The 21176-nt window shown below is 41.5% G+C and overlaps 1 protein-coding gene across 1 annotated transcript in view; it reads right to left on the bottom strand.

The window, feature by feature from the left end:
• Positions 1 to 6507: 6507 nt before the first annotated feature.
• The window catches only part of LOC109321780 (protein LBH), a 15949-nt gene continuing 1280 nt past the window's right edge, over positions 6508 to 21176 (bottom strand). The window contains exons 2-4 of the mRNA XM_019552549.1: positions 12619 to 12709; positions 10683 to 10878; positions 6508 to 8700 (exon numbers count right to left, since the gene is read on the bottom strand). Coding sequence (XP_019408094.1) covers positions 8624 to 8700; positions 10683 to 10878; positions 12619 to 12708 — 363 coding nt within the window. The 5' untranslated portion in view covers position 12709 and the 3' untranslated portion in view covers positions 6508 to 8623. The remainder of the gene's footprint in view (positions 8701 to 10682; positions 10879 to 12618; positions 12710 to 21176) is intronic.

Genomic DNA, 21176 nt, shown 5'->3' with positions numbered 1-21176 from the left:
TTAGCTTTTATGTCAGCTCCAGGATTTGGATGTGTCACCTCAGTTCCAAGTGGACCTGAGATCCAGGCTTTAATTTTACATGTGTGCAGGGCACAAGCAAAGAGGGAGCTAGAAGTATGAGGGGAATTGAAATGTGATTCCAAAGAGTTAAGGAAAAAAAAGGGGGAAGACAAAAATGGTAACAAAACTGGTAATGTGTGAGCAAAGGGGAGGGAAGGGGAGGGCTGGAGGGCCCTAAATATGGTCTCTGCAAACAGCAGGGAAAAGTCAAGGCTTGGATTTTTCTCTCAGATTTACCAGTCGCTCCCTTGAAGTCAACAGTTCCTCTGGACTTATGCTAGGAAGGTGGATAGGCGAATTGGCCTTAAATCTCTCTCTGCCTGATTTTTTTTAAGTGTTTTTCTTTATTTTTTTTTCTTACTGTTTGCTACTTTTCTCTCCAGCACTGGACCCTTCCCAGCATGCTGTGCTGTGCCCCAGGCCTTTATTAAGGTGTTCCAGTTGGTCCTGGTCTTGCTCCCATTGAAGGCTTTGGCAAAATTCCCACTGGCTACAACGCAGGTCAGCTCAGGTCCATTATTTTCAGTGTCACGCTGGGATTCATGGCACAGGGTATGTCCAGTGTGCTGTTGGGAGTGGTACTCTCAGACAAACACTATGTGTGCTGCAATACAGAGGTGGGCAAGAATATGCATATCAGCAAAACTATTTCAGCACTTCCGCTTGGGAGAGACAATTTCCCTGCCAAAGTGCTGCAACAGAGGTAAGACCATCCTTATTGCAGGTTACAATGACAATGGTCTAAAACCAGGTCATATTTTATTCATATTTGACCTCCTGATAAATTGTATCTTTCTGGAGATTCCTACAGAAAGGGGTTTAGGGACCCTAGAAACTCACTTTTGCCTGATGATGTAATCTTGAAATTCTTGGCTGCAAGGAGTCGAGAGGTTTGGTCGCCTCACTGAAAGGATCCTATTTCCATGCAGAGGCTGCTACTATGTGGCTGCCCACAGCCAGCTTAAGCAACTTTGGGACCATCTTCAATGTTTTAGTTTTAGAGAGAAACCGTCCCTTTTACCTCCCCTGACAGTGCCCCCAAACTCTCAACCCCATGTGGCAAGGACATAAAATAGGTGTGTTCAGATCTGGGGAGTATGTGTTTGTGGTGGGAGTTAGAGGGCTACTGGATGAGTTGATAAGGAGCAGGGGAGACTAGTACTGTGCTGAAGGCTCAGTATGCTGCACTGCCCAGTGAGTCCTGGGCAAATTTTTCTGGCAAATTCACTGTATTCTGTAGCAGCACCAGAGAAATTTTATAAAATAGTTTGCAGGGAGTGTTCGTGAAATAAAGAACAGAATCAGTACAGCAACTGCTCTGTTATTAACTCTCGGGTTTGATTCAGTTTATTTTAGGCTCTCCCTGCACTTTCAGTGTTTAACATGGCACAGACTTCTCTCCTGACAACGTCTAGCTGCCTTGTAGAGCTCACCAGAGAGGTAGCTGGGGATCTGGGTAGGAGACAGTCGAAGTTTTTCAGTGCCTGAGACTGAAAGGATGTCTGGGACTGTCAGATAAAGAAACTAGGCTGGTTGTTTCTGCTCAAATCATCAGCAGAGAAATAATTCATTTAAATTATCCTTAGGTTTCAGAATTAAAATATCAGTTCCTGGGAGACTGAAACATCAACTGAAGGAAATGGGAGGCGTGGACTATCACACACCCAAAAACCAGGGAGGCTTCTACAAGAGAAGCACAACTCCCTCCTGCCATAGAAGACACAGACAAAAGGGACAATTTTTGCTCAGTCTGGCCCCTGAAAGCACATTGTGTGAGGGTTCAGATGGAAGACACTCCAAAATGAAGTGCTTTCATTAATGTCTGTCTGTGCACACCAGAAGCAGGGCTGGGCTGATGCAGCTGAGCCCTACTCCCTGTGCTGTCGTCACAATGGGAGGGGGGAAAAGGAGCAGAGGAAATTTAGTTTGGGGGTTTTGCAGCTTGTGCTAGAGGGTGGGGCAGGCAGCTTGGAGCCCTCCTGAGGTGGGGGTGGCTCCAAGCCACCTGCCCTATCCTCCAGTGCTGGCTGAAAAAAACCCAGACCAAACTCCCACTGCTCCCTAGCCCCCACTCCCATTCTGAAGACAGAGCTGGGGCTGGATGGCGGCAGGCACGGGACTAGGGGAGAGCAGCTGCAGACTGGCAGCCTCTCCAAATTGCAGATGAATACCCCAGCACTTGGGACCCAAGAGTGAACATCTATTGGGTCTGGGGGTCACTGTAACTCATAGTGCTTCCTGTGAAGTGCTATGAGTTACTGTGGGGAGCTGCACTTCTCTCTGCGACTCTTGCATTCCTTTCTCTACCTGCTCCCCGGCTGGGACTGGCTGAGTTCTGCTTTTCTCCACTCACAGAAGCCAAGAGCAGCATTTGGGCTTACACTGAATTTACCTCATTCAGCTGAATGTATGTGTTCCCACCTACTCTGCATATTACAAAACTAACACATGCACGTCCATATGTCAACTGGTATGTCTGGAAATATGAAAAGGCTGTTTGGTAGTTTAAGTTTCCATAATTTAAATGGCCAGGTACAAATAAGTTGTCACAATGTGTAAAAGCTAATGGTGAGGCTTGACTTCATTTCATAGTTTCATTTAGTTCTTGGAATAAATGTAGTTATGCGTGTTCTAAACAAATTCCCAGCCCAACATGTCGGAACTGTAAATGGGTGTGAAAATATCCATATCCCTTGTAATGGAACGTCTGGAACCTGAAAGAATACATGATGTTATGGGACAGAACAGAGGAAGAGAGATTAAGTCACTAATAATTCTGCTTCTCTGAAGATTTCTTTTAACTGGATTTCTATATATTAGTGCCAATTCTCTGGCTTGAGATAAGTCAAAGCCATCTCAAACAAGGTCAACTCAACTCAAATGTCAAAGATTTTTGCCAAAACTGTTTGAAAAAAAGAAAGAAAATTGTTTTTGACAAAATTTCCAGATGAAATTTTCAGATTTTTTTAAACTCTGTTTTTTTAAACAAAATGTTTGAGGTTACAGACACTTAGTTGAAATCCCAGTTTTCCACAGCTGACTGAAATAAAAGAACATGGAATATAGGAAATGAATTCATGCTCCCAAACTGTTCCTGGGGAGTTCTTCCAGTCTGGTCTATGCCAGAAAAACAGGGTCTGAGTACAAACTTCATAACCAAAGAGTGGACATGGTGTTTACATGCTGTCATGAGCTGAAATGTCTCACTGTGGATAATACAGGGTTCTCGCATACTTCCAATGTAGTGTTTTGTGACTGCTCTCTTCTACATCAGGTTTAATGAAGACTCAAAATGGGATGTGAATTAGGACAACAGGGATACTTTTTAGTGGAATGTACCACAAGAATCAGATTTTCCCATTCTGACACTGACTTTTTATTTGCCAGTTCAGTTGTAAAAGTGTCCAACAGCACATATCACAAAGGAAGCACCAATAAGCAGAAGGCTGAATATGCATGGCAATTATATGCGAATATGCAGATCAGTTCAGTGAAAATATCTGCACTTAACATTACATAAATTTGAGGCATTCTGCTGGATTTTAGCCAATTTAAAAAGATATATCTATCTGTAGCTTGACAGAAGGATAGCTTTTTCCTCTTTTCATCCTAATTAAAGGTAAACTGTCCATGTTCAGACCAAAGTAAATATAAAACTCATGGCTCAACACAACTCTGCTGTTATCTGAATAAAGTTAATGGTGTCTGTTGACACTGCATGCTGTAGGGTGATCAAGGGGGATTATAGTGTTTCCTCAGATATGGGAACATGCAACAATGGAAACCAATAACGCAAGACATGAGGGAGAATTTCCATATAGTGTCATTTTAGATATCAGTTTTTAAGGTTCTGCAGCAGGAAGGATGGTCCAGTGGACAGGATGTGAGACTGGAATTCAGGAAACGTAGGCTCGATTCTAGGCTCTGTCACAGGCATCCAGTGAAACTTTGGCAAAGTCATTTTCTATATGATGTACCTCTCTCTGTAAAATGGAGAGATTACTAATGTGACTAGGATGATAAATAAGCTCAGGTTTATGAGGTTCTCACATGATGTGGGTGATAAATAAATAGTAGGAAGTGCCAACTGTGCCATGCTACAAGATACCCTAGACCAGGGATTCTCAATCCCCAGGCCAGGGCCCAGTGCCAGGCGGCAGTGGGTTGGCTGCTCGTGCACAGCACAGTCGGCTGCCAGACCAGAAGTGACCACGCACCGGCAAACCACAGCCCCCTCCCCCCAGAGCTAGGCGGAGAGGCCACGGATCGTTCTGCAGGGCCTGCAGCAGCGCAGGGTTTGGCCCACACCCCTGCCTGGGGGATGGGGGTATTCTTACCCAAATTCCAGCTGCGGTTGACTGTGACTGCTGGACCATGATTTGCTGGGCTGCGGCATAAAAAATTTGGGAACCCCTGGCCTAGACAATAGTGGGATACCACTAAAAGTAGATCCCACTCCTAACTGGGGAAACGTTCTTATTGTAGGAAATGGCTCTCACTATGTTTGATGTCTTTCACTACACTGACACACATGCACACCAAAGTGTTATGGTCCATTGCGAGTATAAAGTCTTAAGTGTCAGATTGATTGACAGAATGTCTAGTGCTTGAGTTACATGATCTTTCTCCTTTTGGTAACATGACATTTTGGGGAAAATGCTGTTTGTTCTATGACAGATTATCCTGGTCTTTCATCTTATCTACTAAATGACCTCACTCTTTCAGCATAAGCACACGATAGATGTGCTTCAAGTAATGCAAGTCCCCATTGGGCTTTACAATAACCTTTTGAGCAAATGTTTAAAATGTGCTTAGTATTAAAAGGTGAATGAAGATGAGTCAGTTGGCCCACTGCTAGTACGCCATGCTACCTTTGAGTTCCACACAGGGCAACAGAGCTCAGGAAGGTTGCTTGAACAAGAGAAGTTCAAATGTTTGCCATTTTTAAGACAACACATAAGGAATGAATTCCAAGCTCCCTTGTCTAGGAGCAGTCCTAGTAAAGAGAAGGGAAATGGCAAATAACACATCTGCAGAGCTTGATTGTCTTTAGAACAGTTTATACTATACCATTGGCTGCATAAAGAAAAAGGTGAGAACATTCATTTTGTAGTGTATCAGCATGCTCAACTAACTAAAAAAAACCTAGAAAATGGCTTCTCTGTATTATATGTGGAACAGGAAGAGCACAGATCCACAAATGTCTAATGTTTTTCAACCAAGAAGCCTTTGATTTACCAGTTCTTCAAATAGATCCATTATAGGCTTTTAATAGACTAAATTGTGTAATACATCTATAGGACATACAGTAGTTGAATAGTATATACAGATGGCATTTTACAAAATTAGAAACAACTGAAATAGACCAAAATCCAACAATGCCTTATCCCATAAAACTTTCTTTCTGCACTACATGAAATATTATCCTACAAGCTAAACTAGAAAAATATGACTGAATGTCTTTTTTTAGTTTCTACAAAGCTTTTTCATCCAGAAAAAAATTACAAAACAACCATTGAGTTATCAGATAGACAACACTGTTGCACACAGACAAAATAAATGGGCATATACAGACCTGCAATTTGAATAAATAGAGTTTGTTTTTATAAAGTATTTTTTCTCTCTCCACCTCACTGTCTTATTTTAGGGCCGCTGGCCTTTCTACAGCAAAATACAACCTTCTCCTTTTTTGGCTCTGTGTAATTGATAAACTGAGGCCATTTGGCTTTAGTATAATGCCTGAATTTTAAGAATCCATTGGTTTTGTTACTTCAAATATTTAAAGGGCATAATATGAAAGACAAAATAGGAAAGCGAAAAATAATTAGTCTCAAAAGATGAAGTCTGGAGACTCATTATGGCTGTAGTTTTATGTAATATAATGAAGTAGGTATTCATGTGTCCTGTTAACAGAAGTGTTCCTAACCCACATGCAGAAGCTTTGGTGTTTCTGGGGAAACTTGCTGAAGAAAGGCCCACTAAACTTTGGGTGGAAGCAAGATACGGGCCACACTGGTTGGGAAGGGTATCCAAAAGCTGGCAAAGGATAAAACCTGGGGAAATGTTTTTAAATGACAATGATTTTCCCTTTTTGAAATTAAAAAAAACCAAGGAGATATGTTCAGAGTCACTCATGCAGAGTGGGGCAAAACTGTTGATTATTACTTGAGCGTTACATAGTTAAACCCAGCGTCTTTCCAGGGTTTGTTAAAAGTTCTGGACCACGAATACAAAAGCACAGGTTTTAAAGAGTGCCACATATCCACCCAGTTGCCTCACTGGTTCCTTAAAGTCTGATTACTTGTGTGTTTTTCTGTACTGGTGAAAATGATACACATCATGCCCAGTGCTGTGCTCCCCTTAGTGCCGTTTTCATTGTCCCAATGCCTGGCTGGCTGGCCCCTAAGTACATAATGTGTTACTCAAGCAAGAGTCTTGAGTTTGTTCTTGCCTTTCCAATTTTGTGAAAAACAGTTCTGCCACCACACAAAAGGGGATGACAAAGACCAGGAGCCAGAAAGAACTGTATGAAACTCTTGAAACTTGCAGTTACTCCCACAAATTTTGGACAGTTTTCAACCAGGATTTCATTCAAACAAGAATATTAATGGGACAGAAATAAGCAAAGAAGTCAAAGGCAAGCAGGCAAAACAAATTGTTATGAAGATTCAGAAAGCAAAGCTGAACCTAAAATCGCATCATAGTATACTAAACTGCTTATAAAAGGGTCGTTGATCCCAAGCACCCCAAATAATGAACTATATCTTTATAGATAAATTAATCTTGCTTTGAAGTAAAATAGTCTCTTTCCTATGTATTAATAAACATTCATTGCACAGAATTCTTTACGTAAATATATTAAATTTAGTAGCTAAGAATGTATAAAATTATCTTATTAATACACCTGGCCAGTAGCTATTAGTGATCATTGCACATTGAAAAGCTTCTTTCAGGGAAAATTATTACTGGACGCAGAGTGCACCTGGAAGTAAATTTAGAGTGACTGCTGGAAGGAACGGTGTTATTCCCATCCATTTCCAGCAAGCTGCTCTTCCCAGCGGAAACACTGATTAGAAGTGCAGAACCTGTCCAGTCCTGAGAAGGAATGCGCCGTGGATGCGCCTGCCCTGTACCGTGATGGGCACTGATTGGTGGAATCCAGACAGCACTCCATTACGTTCTGGCCAATGGGAAGTCAGTCTGGCCCAAAACATCACCTGCCAGGGGCTAGGGCCCAGAGTGGGGCTTTCCCACTGGAGGAAAAGGCTACAAGGACCACAGCAGACACAGAGAATCCAGGCAAGCTTAGGGTCATCCATGGTGCTCTTGTTCTCAGTACCAGCTCTGGCCTCTAAGATGCATAATCCGTCTCTCTGGCTGTACCTGCTCCCAGGGCCTCAGCAGAAGAGATAAGAGCCCCAGGCCATATGTTCTTTAATAGTTAGTGTTAATATGGCAGGCGTGAGGATGAAATACATCTCCCTGAGCCCTACCCTGCCCATTCCTCCCACACACTGCCCCATTCTTCCCTCTTCCCCCAGAGCAGACCTTGAGCTGTGGAGGGAGGAAGGTCTGTGTGGGATGCAGAGGAGGGGCTGCCTCATGTTATTGCAGTGAGGTCACTGGGGACAATTTGGGCCTTATTTTATATACCAGACATAATAAAATAATAGTCACAACAGTTCTTATGAAAACTGTGAAACAAATTCAGCCCTGGTGGAAGCAGGGGCTGTCTCTAGTGGCTTCAATGGAGATGGTAATCCATCACACCAGGGCTGAATCAGGCCCTGAATTGTGTGTACAAACAACACAATCCACCCAATCAAATCTACAACAAACAGTCTCACTCGACAAACACCAGTGACTAAGTATTCCAGTTCATCAATGCACATCGATAAAGCATTTCTAAAACTTCTGACTTCTTGTTTAAAATGCAATTAATAAGAGGCTGGTTCACTTCAATTTGCACAGATTGGTCAAAGGGTGAGTACTGCTCTAATCTGCACCTACAAAGGTAATCTTGAATTTCTACGTCACTATTTATGCAAATGTTACACTTGTGTCTCTATACAAAAAGTTACAAAGTCAAATGGTGACATTATATTACAGCTATTGTCCATAATATCACAGTGCTAGTTATAAATGGCTAAAAACAAGAAAGATTTTTAGATTTAAGAAGTTCCTTCTGTAGAATTATAACCCCCTTGTGCTGCTGTTGGTACCTGAAAGCAGCCTTGCTTTAAAATGTGAATCCACTAAAATATGCTAATTGAAATTGAGAGCATTTTCACTTTGTGATCACATTGTAACTGAAATGTGGTTGTTTTTTTTAATGCATCCCATTGGTTCTTCAGGAAAATTAAGCAAATAATATGAATCCCAGCCTGAAAAAATTTAAATGTTGAAATATAAACAGTTCTAAAGCCCATACATTTCTGACCATGTATTAACTAAATAAAAACCTTTGCAGATTTAAATACAGATTATTTTGACATGTCTTCAGAATGTGTTAGCTTTTCAACAATGCTCACAATGAAGTTTCACTTCTGAGACCTGGCAGTTCCTAGTCATCCTCTTCCGTTCTGTTTTCAATGGTATCTGTATTGTCTTCCGCTTCTTGAGCTGGATGTGCTAAAGTATCTGCAAAGAGGTAGTTCATCAGTATTTATTTCCTCATATGGCTATGACAACCCTGCTTGATTCACTGTGCTCACTGAAGTAGATAATACACATTTGTGTGTTCAGACTTACAATTAGTAATTAACTGTACTTTCAAACCAGCTGTGACATTCAGAGTAGGGAACACTAGCTGCACAGCAACTCAACTTTCCAGGTGACTACAGACACCGAAAATTGATATTACTGAAATGGAAAGGTGCTGATTACTCTTGTTTAAGGTATAACAACTCCCACTGAAGTCTCTGGCAATGTAGCAGCTGAATAAAGACTGCAGGAACATGCCTTGTTAATGAAATCTGCTCCAGTTCCCAGTACCAAGGACCTCAGGTACTGGTCTTTGAACTATTGCTCAGCAAAAATTAGTGGTCACGATACGCAAGCAAGGCTTGTAAATGTAGATCCTTTTAACATTTCCTCTTGAATTAGACAGAATGATTATACCCTGCTATCGCCACATGCCTAAAGCCCAAAAATACCAGCTGAAATGGCGTATCGTTTGACTGACTTCAAGAAAAGAGCTATTTGCTATTGCCTGATTCTGCCTCTTGAAGATAAGGGAAACTGCAAACAGCAGGGGAAGAATATAGCATCTGATTTTGCAACCACTATTCTCAAAGGCAGCCCTGCCGAAGCCAGTGGGAGTTAGGACTTCAAATGTTGATGCCTTTAAATGCAAACTACATAAAGGTTTGTAGAGATGGGGGAATATTGAAGCTAAACAAAAATGGAACAAATAGAACAGCCTACATAATGCAGATCTTAGTATAGGACATATACTCTGACACGTTCATATCTCTAGCTAGAAATTTACCACTACGTGACACCATTAGTGATTATGCCTGAGCACGTCTAAAATAACGAACATCTCAGTAACATTCTGAAAACGCACAGGTATTAGACATTTTGCTTCTAAGCTAATATATTTATGTATATATACAGAAGGTGATTATACAGCTTTTGAGACGCTTGTTTCTTGGGTCACAGCGAACTGCTAATATGTAACAAGCTGACTTTTGGTCATTTGAATAGACAGTGGCAAATTTGCTGGATTTTAAACTTTTCAGATACTCTAGTGCAGAGGTGGCCAACCTGCAGCACAAGTGCCATAAGTAGCACAGGCAGCCTCTGTGTGTGGCACTCAGCAGACTAGAGAGGGAACAGGGAGCATGGCCTCAGACACAGCAGGAAGCAGAAAGGAAAGCAGCAAATCAGGCAAAGAGCCCAGGGAAGAAAGCAGAGCAGTAGATCAGGCAGGGGAAGGGATGGGAGTGGCATTCAAGGAGGGCAGAGGGCTAATTTATAGCACCCCTGCCAAAAGGTTGGCCCCCACCGCTCTAAAGATCTAGAGTTGGAGGAATGAGTTGGAGGGCTAGATCTGGAGTGTGGGGCTTCTCACCACGGCTGCCAGAGCCACTGTATCAGCACTAGTAGCTAAGGATTTACTGTGACTCCACTCAACCTTGCAATGGCAGCTGCTGAACCTCTGCATCAGTGTGGCCAGCACCCAAGAAGGTAACAGTGCCACCCCTCAGCCCCCTCCCCAGCACCAACTGCCATGGGTTTTAGTTGCCAGCAGTGATTTAAAAAATTAAGTTCAGTGGTGCACTCACTCTCTGCTTGCTGCCTGCATCAGCTGTGACAACGGGGCTTGAGCAGCAGTGGCACTAACTCCTTTGTTGTTGGCAACTGTACTGTAAGCCTCCTGGGCCCAATGACCACCCTCCATGGGCAGATCCAGCCCACAGGCCATATGTTTGACACCCCTGCTCTAAAGCAAACAATGAGTTTTCAGTCCTTTCAACTATCTCAGATCAGCTCAGGTATTTCTAAGGCATCCATCAGTGTAGCATAGAAGTACCCATCACATGCCTCTATATGTCTTCTATAAATTGCCATGCTCTGAACTGCCTCAATATCAGAGGGTAGAAATGATTAATTCATACCTTCCAGCCCCATTTGCTGCTGTTGAACACGGACTCTTTGGTCAGCAAGGGGAATCTTATCTTCCCCTGGTTTCAGGTCATCAGGTGGCCAGCGTAGCTCCCCACTTTCAACTTCCCCTGACTCAGTTGGTTCCACCACAATGGATGGCAGTCTTTTTGACAACTTGGGATACTTCTCACGCGAGTCTGGAAAAGCCTTGTAAGTTTTTTAGTGATATATATGTCAAAAAGCTGCACAAGGATATCCATGGAGACTGTGATGGTGAGTGCTTAGGAAAGCTGTCCTGAGGAAGAGGGACTTCTCTTTCTTTACTGATTCCAATGTATTCTCTATATTTTCCCCTCTACCTTAACATTACCCATACCCCTTAAAAGCCCTGTGTCATATACTGCCAGTCAAGGAATACTGGAGAGGACACTATACCGAGCCCACTGACCCCATTCCCCCACCCCACTAGCTGATGTGCACACTATTAAGGGATACAAAGCTGCTCTTATGGCTGTGGATACTGTCTTTAATAATCTCCAGTTGTCTGAAGAACAAGAGATTGCCTTCTTTGGCCTAAAGCATATGGACAGCATGCAATCACTGAGATGACACAACATGCTTAATAAAAGTAATCAGAATGCTTTAGCAAAAATGTCATTGTATATAGCCTAATATGAATCTAACATTTGCATTTAATGTCTGCAAGAAGTTTAGGACAAAGTCATAATTATGTTACTAAAATCTAAGACGCATTTTTAAATCCTTTGTCCTTCCTTGCTATGACTCCAATGTGATTTATTCACATCATCTTGCCATGACAGTTTAATAAGAAGCTTCATTTCAGTGAATTATTATGTAGAATATAAAACTCAATATTTAGTAACACAATCATACAAAATGGGCAACCTGGAGATCATTTTCACCGAAAGACAAGCATCAATTATTATCAGTAGCTATTTTATGTTACAACTTCCAGTAACATACTGTATCAAAAACTTTGAATGGTACCTTAAATGAATATGGACAAGGGGGCTAAATTAAGGTTTCACAAACCACCTAAATTCGGGCATTTCCTAACTTTTGAGAGCCTGACTTAGGAACTGTAACTGTTTTCTTCTAACATTGCTTTTTTTGTGGGCAGTATCAACTTCACTTGCATCAGTGACTTTCATGTTGAAAAGTAAACTTGACATCAAGCAGGACCATCCCAAGGGAATTATTTCCCTGGTAGTGACATCACAGCAAACAGTCAACTAAAACAAAATGGGAATTTTAGTTGCTGTTTATGTAGTTCAACTTGAGAGCCTGTTGGCAAGTGCATTGCGATTGTATGAGTTATCCTGAGAAAATCTGTTTGCAGCTTGAAATCAACAGACACGGGTAGTGTTGCTGGCAACTACATAACATTCATCTTTGTTCAAGGCTGAAACAAGGACTATAAACAGTACATGAAAAAGTGGACAAGTATAATCTTAGTTCTGTTTTGTATCATTTAACCTCTTCCTTTAAATTAAAACTCACTTTGAAGTTACCTGGCTATCCTGGCAGTAGTTAGAGGAGGTGTGGTAAGATATTTGCTGTATATGTCCTTCTGTAGCGATGTCTAAGCCCCCCTCCCATGCTCAAAATATTCTACATGTTTACCATTATCTTATTTTTTGCAATAACACAGTATGAGTTACTGATAGGCCTCAGTCTTTGCCTGAACTGTTCCACTTTCAATATCCAGATAACTTTACAATTACATGAAATAGCACTTCCTTCTATTCAACTCACTAGCAACTTTGCCATTGGCTTCACTAAAAGAATGATCCTTCATCTTTAAATAGGATTAAACGTAAAGTTCAGAGAGTGTTTTACCGGGTCTCTCACTGTCGGTTTTGCTACTTGGCTTAATATTTACTGCTAGTTATTATGAAGCAATAAAAATACTCTGTTTATATTTACCTGGGTAGAAGGGCCTCCTTCTTCCTCAGGGGATTGGCTTAATGTAAATTCTTCCATAACAGGTTCCCGTGTGTTCATCACCTCTGTCATGCTGCAGACATTAAAATTGAGTTGGACAAATTCAACTTTGTTCCTGAGCCCCAAAGCATTTACATGAAAAGACAGAGCCACGGTATTTTTTTACATATTTGTTAAACTAATTTTGTTGCAAACTGCCCCTTATAATAACCCTTTGAAATGTGCTTCCTTATCAACATTGTTTCGCCCATAGCAACAGAATCAGGACACATGCTACACTTTGCTAAATAGCACATAATATTGCTAAATTTCCTAAGCTGGGTGTCAAATCCATGTTAGAAGAAGAGAAATGGCTCCAGTGTAATATGCCGTCTTCTTCCCAGACTCCATGGAGGTCCCTCCGTTGGGCTGGACAGTATGGGTTTAGGAGTGCAGCCAGAAGGTAGAGAAGAGTCTTGTATCAGATTTAGAGTGGTACAGAGGGAAAAAGTTGGCAGAGCAACCTCTCAAAATGACATGGTTTTCCCCCAGAGTGCAGCAGAAATCTGCAGGCAGTTTTCACTTAGTTTGGGACATGTCTTGACATCTAAAGATTTAAATAGCCAACCCTCATGCCACTGAATGGGAGGTAGAACAGAAACTCTGAATTTCAATGCACCCTGATAGGAGCACTCATAGTAGGTCAGCATTTTTGGAAGCAGAAACACCAAAGAATTTATTTTGGGGGAAAACCAGTGGAGGAGGAGAAATATAACTTAAGGCTATCTACCAAGCTAGACTGTGACCTGCTCTTTGTTTAACTTGTGGTCACACCAATTGTACCTACAGGGAAAGAAAAAAATGTTAAAGAAATGCTAGCGAAATATTTAAAATATTTTCATTATTTTTATTCTACCTAACACCTCCAATATTTACAATGCTAAGGGGATGCAGTAATTTCTACTAAGCCATTGACTGCATACCTACAACTTGTACTGGTATCAAGAGACCAGATTTTCAAAAGTATTTCAGTGCCTAAAGCTACAGGGATTTTCAAAAGTACTTAAGCAGGTTAGACACTTAGGACCAGAGCCAAATCTTTCTTGTTAGTGCCTAAACAGGACTTAGGTAGAGTTTTAGATGCATAAGACACAGAAAGCAGTCCATGCTGACCCCAGTCCAACAACCACAAAACCACACAAGCACCCAGAATCAATTTTGATCCGGAAAATTCTGTAGGAGCACAGACTTAAGCTTCAGAGCATGCTCAGAAGCAAGCCAGATCAAGCACCTAAGACCCTAATTCTTGACTAAGCACCTATGCAATCCCATTCTGGGCTGAGAGGTTCCAACAGTCCACTGAAATCCTTGTTACATTCCTGTCAGTTACCTTATTTACTTGCACACAAGATGAGGTTTTTCCCCCAATTGGCATGGGGTAAAAAAAGCCCCTTCTCTTATAATCACATACAAAGAAATCTCATTAAATACATTGCCTATCATTAAACTGCAGCCAAAAGCAGCATGTGCTGAGCAATGGAAACCAACTGGGAAGCTGGCTAAATGCAGCCAGCACTGAGTATAGCTATAACACACGTGGCCCACATTGGGCAAACATGCTGATTGGAACCTACCACTTTTTTTTTTTTTTTAATTTCATATCTTGGGCCAGATCAGTCAACTCAGTTCTGAATTCTATCAACAGAGCAGAGCTCAATCATTCAGGATAAATTAGTACAGCCCATTTGAATAAGACATATGTTAGTGCCCATTAAGTGCAATCCCTCTTACCACCCACTCTTTTTCAAGTCATGGTGAGCCACAACATTGCATACAGTTCACCTGGAATCCCTCTGTTGTGCCCTCCTGCAGTGTGGTCCCGCCTTCCATGAGATGAAGCTGGACCAAGTAGTCCTGCATTTCATCTGAATATACATTTTTGGAGCATCCCAGGACTTGCGACAAGAATATCCAGTTCCAGTCATGGGTGGGGACTCATTAGCACATGAATCCTTTGTGGCGAGTATCTGGAGCAGAGCTGAGCTGTGAGGTCAACAGGCCTTGAAATGCTGTTGGCTATGGTGGGGCACAGCCCAGTGAAATATGTGGCCTTTTGGCTTTGGAGTAATACCATGCATAGTTTATACAAAACATAAGTAAATGCAAAGTGCTGCTCAACAGTGTATTTATGAAATGCCTATGCTAAAACTTGCAACAGTTTAAAAAAAAGTAACATTCATCAATTCTGGATGAACTAAGTCTATGGGGACTATATGCAAATTACTACAGCCATGTTTAATTTCAAGGTTCTTGTTTTAAAATTTGCTCCTCACTTTGCCATGCTCAGGTAGAGCAGCATCTAACAGTAAAGAGAAAGAGAAGGGGAACAGGTAGGGGGAACCAGAGAGCAAATCTGATCTTCATATTTATTTTCTCTGCTGTAGTAGTGGAAGGAGAACAAATTCAAGGCACACCACTGATCATTAGGTTCTATATTTGGAAAATATGACAAATATATACATTTTCCATATATAGTATCTAAATTGTCTTATAATCAGGGTCATCTTCTAATTGAATATGGTATTTCCAGGGTTTTTTAAACTAAGACAGTCTAAATGAAGAATGCACAGGCTTGTTCTTAGGAGCAGGAACTGGAACTCAGGTTTTCTCCCATCAAAGTGCCCTCCTCATTGGACAAGAGTCACAATTCCCCTTGTTTGCTTTCCTTTTCACCCCAGAACTCTTCCTCTTCACTGTCCAGGGGTCTAGCTTCAGCAGGAGTGGAGTGTGCCTCCACCTGAAATGTGCTGTACTCTGGTAGTATAGTGTAGTGCAGTGTCCTGGGAAGCAGGAGATATGAGTTTGAGTCTCCTCCGGCTGAGGAAAGCCTAGAACTCGGGTTGCCTGTATCCCAGGGTATTTTTCTAACCACTATTGTCCAAAAGGCAGCTCCATCATTTTCTTTGTTTCTGTGAGTGACCACAGTTGCTGTACTTTGTACTGAATTCAATGCACTTGGCATTGGCAAGGCATCTTGTTTAAGTAGGTATCTCTCCTTTGGGAGTTTTGGATCTGAATGAACCTACCCCTATCCCTTTTGACAGAGGCACCTCAAGGACAGCCCTGAGTCAGTCTGTGAGTATAAGCAGGAGTTCAGACTGGCTTTTCCTGTTACCTCGCTATAGGCTCCTTCCTGCTCAGAACCTGGGCACGTTAGATTGGCTTTTGGAGGCCAACAACTCCAAACTCCAAACTGCCAACAACTGTGGATCTGGACTGCCCTCCTGGAGCAAGGTGCCTTACCTTTAGGTGCTGCAACACTCAAGTGAGGTTACCAGTGGGAATGATTTGGATCAAGCCCCTAAACACCACTGAAATGAATAAGACTAGGCACCTCATGCAGTTGGGTGCACAGTAGGATTGACAGAAGTGCCCGTTTGCATCATTAGGCACCTAGATACCCTTATAAATCTGACCTTAGTTTTCTGTTGATTCTGTTTGTGGACCATATACAGCTGAAACAGGGGGATCGGAATGGGTGAACACTAGCAAGGAGGCAATCGCACAACGCTCTGCATTGCAGCATGTTATTTAGTCTATCGTTTATATTCACTTCCGTAAAATTAGGATTTTCCCCTATACTTGAGCATTAGAAATAAAATACTTTTGTCCACCACTGTAAAAAAAAATTATGAGAGTGTGTGCGAAAACGGCACAAATTACTGTTGGGAAAACTGCAGCCATCAACAGATAAACCCATTTCACAATGAATAAACAAGATGTGTGACCCACGGACAAAGGGACCAGACTCATCTTGGGTGTAACCCCATTGTCTTCACTGGAGTTCTGCCCTGTAGGGAATTTGTCCAGTTCTGCCTCATAAGAATTCATAACGTGAGCCACCTTTACCGCACGTAACACAGGCCCCTTCAATTATACAGTTTTACGATAAGCCAAGGTAAGCATAGCTTATGTATCCCCAAATGCTATCGCCACTACTGGTCCCAGCTCACAAACAGAAGATTACATCATAAAGACTATTTCCACCATGAGCAACAAACTAAACCACACTGAAGAAAAACATTTCAGGCCCACATTAGCAATTACACCACAGATCAAAAATTTATAATATCTGCAATTACTTTAAAATCCTTCACAATGACTTTAATTAGCAGCTGCACAGAGCAGTGTGATATCACGGGGACTTTAACTCCTACAGCACTGCATTTAAAAAATAAAATAAAACTGGAAACCAACTGGAACTCGAGGTGAGCAATGAGCCGGCCCCAAACCTCAAATGCTTCCCCAGATCCAAAACAAATTCTCAAGCCAATTTCTAAACTACATCATGCACCACACAAAATTCAAGGGATAAGTGTGACAGACTGAAGAATGAAGGTGGAACCAGAACCCGTATTTCAACAACCTGCAGAACCAACACCCCTGAGCTTGTGAAGGAGGGATCAGGTTGTTCCTCTTAAACACGGAGGTTCAGGCTGAGGGCCCTCATTTGGGACTTGGACTTATCTCTGAAGAGGGGAGGATTGGCAGCTTTAATACCTGCAGATAAAGTAGACATTTCTCTACGTGAGGTATACCCTCCCATTCATAACAGTACCCAGTAATCCATATGATTTCTCACCCTGTGGATTTTTTGAACTCACGGTAGTAAGAAATTCGAACTCAGGAAACAGAGGAAAGATCTTCACACTATTTACTTGGGATCCAGCAGTGACTGATGGGCGGTGGTATCTTATTGGCACAAGAGGCAAGATTAGCAAGAACTGAGTCATGTGCCACCATGAGTCTCTGTGCAGTTCAGAACCACTCTTCTTCCTGCCTTTCTGATTCTGCATGATTGCCTCCATGTCCGCTCTGAGCTAGGCTGCATGCACCTCACCTGTTCTAAGTCTCCTTGTATGTTATTTGCTGATTCACTGGAAACAAGAAGCATAGCTTTGACTAGACCCCACATGGGGTCGTTCCTTGCACTTTTCAGGTTGCAGAGCTCTTTGCAATGGTGCCACATTGCATGGGCAAGGGGCAGGACTACAGTGGACTTGCACTGAAAAATGTGTTTATCGGGCTGGAAGTGGTCTCTGAGGTTTGGTGCTGGTTTCTAGTTCTGTACTCTTGAGATTGGCAATACAGCCCTTCGTTAAAGGCGAAATTAAGTCCATCTGCTCTGCCAAAGGGGTTGATCCCCTGCTATCCTAGAGGCCACTTGCTGCCCTCCCAAGCTGCTCCCCAATTGGCAAATTCTGCCCATTTCATCTCACTTTCACTCTGCTCCTGCTACCAAGTATTTAAAACACTTACCTAGCTTTATACATATATTTAAACAAGCTGTCTAAGCTGAAAAATGTTGTTAGACCTAATGAAATTCTATTATTGGGCAATAGCAGACCTGGTACATCCCTGAGATCAAGTTAAGCCCTACAGATTGTTTCTAAATGACAAAGACAAATAATTCTGGCTCAGCAAGTGGTGGCTGGCGGGCTAGTGTCACAGCAGATGCCTTAGTGAATCAGCTCCCAAGCTGCTGAAGCCCAGGCCATTTCAAAAATCTATGCGACTTAAGTGCTTGATTGAATAGAATGGCAGAAGTGATTGTACTTCATGCATTTCAGAAAAGAATGCCAGCCATATAATTGGGGAAAAATAGACTTTAACTGAAACAGATTAATTGTTTGCAAGCTCCAGTTAGAAATGCTAAAGGAGTGCAAGAGAAATCTATACAGTCTTTAGTTTCATAGTTTCATAGTTTCATATCTATGAAACTATGAAACTAAAGACTGTATAGATTTCTCTTGCACTCCTTTAGCATTTCTAACTGGAGCTTGCAAACAATTAATCTGTTTTTATACAGTCTTTAGTGCAGTGATGCTTATAACAACTTTAAATATCAAACATTAAAAATAACTAGAAATTAAATAATTGAAAATACAGCTTTGAAGAGAGAAATCACTTACAGGACACTGTCAAATTGTTTATAACATTGCCACAGTGGAGGTGACATGATCTACATGGAGAAGAATTTTCTGTTTTTGAGGCAATGTTTGATGGGTTTCATTGCAGCTTTTATGTAAGAAAAGCTAAAGCCCCATGGCAGGTAGCTAATGTGGATGATTTATCATTATCATAAGTACTATATTATCTTTCAATCTGGGTCTAGCTCTCAGTTTATGTACTGTATGTGCTGATATCACCAATGACATACAGTAGCCATAGCAATGCACAGCACAGCAATAAATAGCGTTTTACAAACAAAGGGAATAAATTCTGTTCTAGTGGATGAGTCACCTACTCTGAGCCTTAAATTTTTTCTAGCAGTGAATTAAGAGATACATTTACTTTCTCCTCAGTCTAATTAAACTCAAATGTTCCAATTAAAAAAAAGTAGCAGAATCTATTCTTGCTTTTCCATGAAAAATCTATATGGAGAAGACTGGTTAAAAAAACACAACTTGATACATATAATCCAAATTATGATAAAAAAACAGCCACAATGGCTGAATGGACCTATCCCAATCCCTTTTGGAGGCACTGAGCAAATAAACAGGATTTGAATTTCTGGTGGTGATGTTGTTTAAAACAACCATTGGAACACCGAGCAGCAAACTGTTTGACAAACGCTAACCCACCTACCACACAGTGGAAAAAAGCAAAAGAGAATGTCATATTAAGCTGAAAAAATACAAGTATTTTTCTGTTTTGTTTTTGTTTTAAACAGGGCATAATTAACCTACAGAGCTCCCAGCTGCAAGATAGCACTTAAGCCAGTGATTCTCAACCAGGATACCACAGCACCCTCTTAGGCTTACAAACATGATTCACAAGATAAACCCAGAGTTTTCAAATAGAAATCCATAGTTGCAGTCTTTCTTAGTTCTTTGTAGCAGAAACACTGTTCTACTACTTTTCTTTAGTCAAAAAAGAGTGAAAACTAAGAGCCGGCATTTTCCAAGGGGTGCTGTGACTCTAAAAAGGTTGAGAGCCACTGACTTAAGCCAACAGCAGCCTAGGTTTCCAATAGATTAGCCACTGAATTTGAATAATGACAACATTCACAGTTGTATAAGATAGGCTATTTAATCAAAGCATGCGTGTGTGTGCGTGTGCGTGCATGTGTGTGCGCGCGCGCACCATGAGTTAGGAAAAAACTTCACCGTGAGCCCAATGTCTGTTGTGGGCTTTCTTGTATCTGACTCTGAAGCATCTTGTACTAGTCATAAGCCCACTAGCATCACTAGTGGGCTTATGATTCCAGCTAGATAAACTGGTGATCTGATCTAATCTAAACCCCTCTGAACTGCCTGTCTCCATTTGGTTTAATGCAGGATAAAATTTACTCAGTACCAGTGGCACAATGGCAATACACCAAGACCCTGAAAGCTGTACTTGGCTATAAGTGGGTTTTAAAGGCACCTCTACATGTGCAACAAGGCTGCTCCAATATGCTATAATTACAACACTTTGAGCAGACTTGATTAATCCAGTCTGCTGAAGTGTAGTAATTACTGCACTCCAGCAGATTCTAGCATTACATGTATCAGCATCCCCATGCCGAAAAATGGTGGCGGGGCCTCTTTAACTGAAGCTTATTCGACAATTTTTAGTTAAAGCACCCCCACTGCCATTTTTCAGCATGGGTTAGAGCAGCTCTCTGATCCGCTCTAATTAAAGCACTCCCCCCCACACACACACACGCACATCACACACACTTCCTGAAGCACATGTTTAAATGCCCTAAGTTTCTATAAAAAATTGTATGCAAGCAGCTCTTGTACTTCTATGTTTCTTGAAATAGGTCATTTCAGTTCACAGGTAATAAAACTGAAGTCAATCAGTTTAGTCTCACCCTGCAGTTGACACCTGAATTTCAGGACTCTCTGGCATCACTTAAAATGACCCAGTCTAGCAAATGCTCAAATCTAGGTAGAGTTCTCAGGCTCAGTTCTGCTCTCATTGGCATCAATGCTATACCACTGGTTTCAAATAACTTATTTCAGATTATAAGTGGGCATGAGAGTAGATATAGGCCTGTTACATTTTATTAAATCACCACTACCTTAATGCATTTCAACAAAGAGATTACAGCATGGCACAACTATTCTGGAACGCTCAAGTTCCAACATGCATTGTTTTGCAGTGTGGACAAGGTACATGGCACATTCTTGGCTGTTTCAGATATTTCTCTTCAGCTTTAGGAAATGATACTGCATGAGTTTGCCAAAATTGTGCACATCAATAGAAAAATCCATGTTGTTCACTCCATAGCTCTGTTTTTCAAACAAAAAGCTGGGACTGCGTTTGACTTGCTTTAGTGTGTCAGGATGGCAGAAAGCATGCTCTTTAGATAAAAGATAGGCAGGTCTTTGGATGCTTAGTCAAAAACAGAAAAGGAAGAGAGCACTAACCTCCCAGCAGTAACAGTAGTAGCTTCTGCACTGGGACAATAATGTCTTGTTTTGATTTCGGATTCAGCCATTTGGGAGGACAGCGATTCATTTTGGTATTTTGGATCACTGCTCTGTTTTGATTCAGCCAAATCTGTTGCA

Source organism: Crocodylus porosus, unplaced genomic scaffold, assembly GCF_001723895.1.
Source record: "Crocodylus porosus isolate Cpor-Errol unplaced genomic scaffold, CroPor_comp1, whole genome shotgun sequence".
NCBI lineage: Eukaryota > Metazoa > Chordata > Crocodylia > Crocodylidae > Crocodylus > Crocodylus porosus.
Note: the sequence above shows the minus strand (reverse complement) of the source record. Positions and strands in the feature narration are given on the sequence as shown.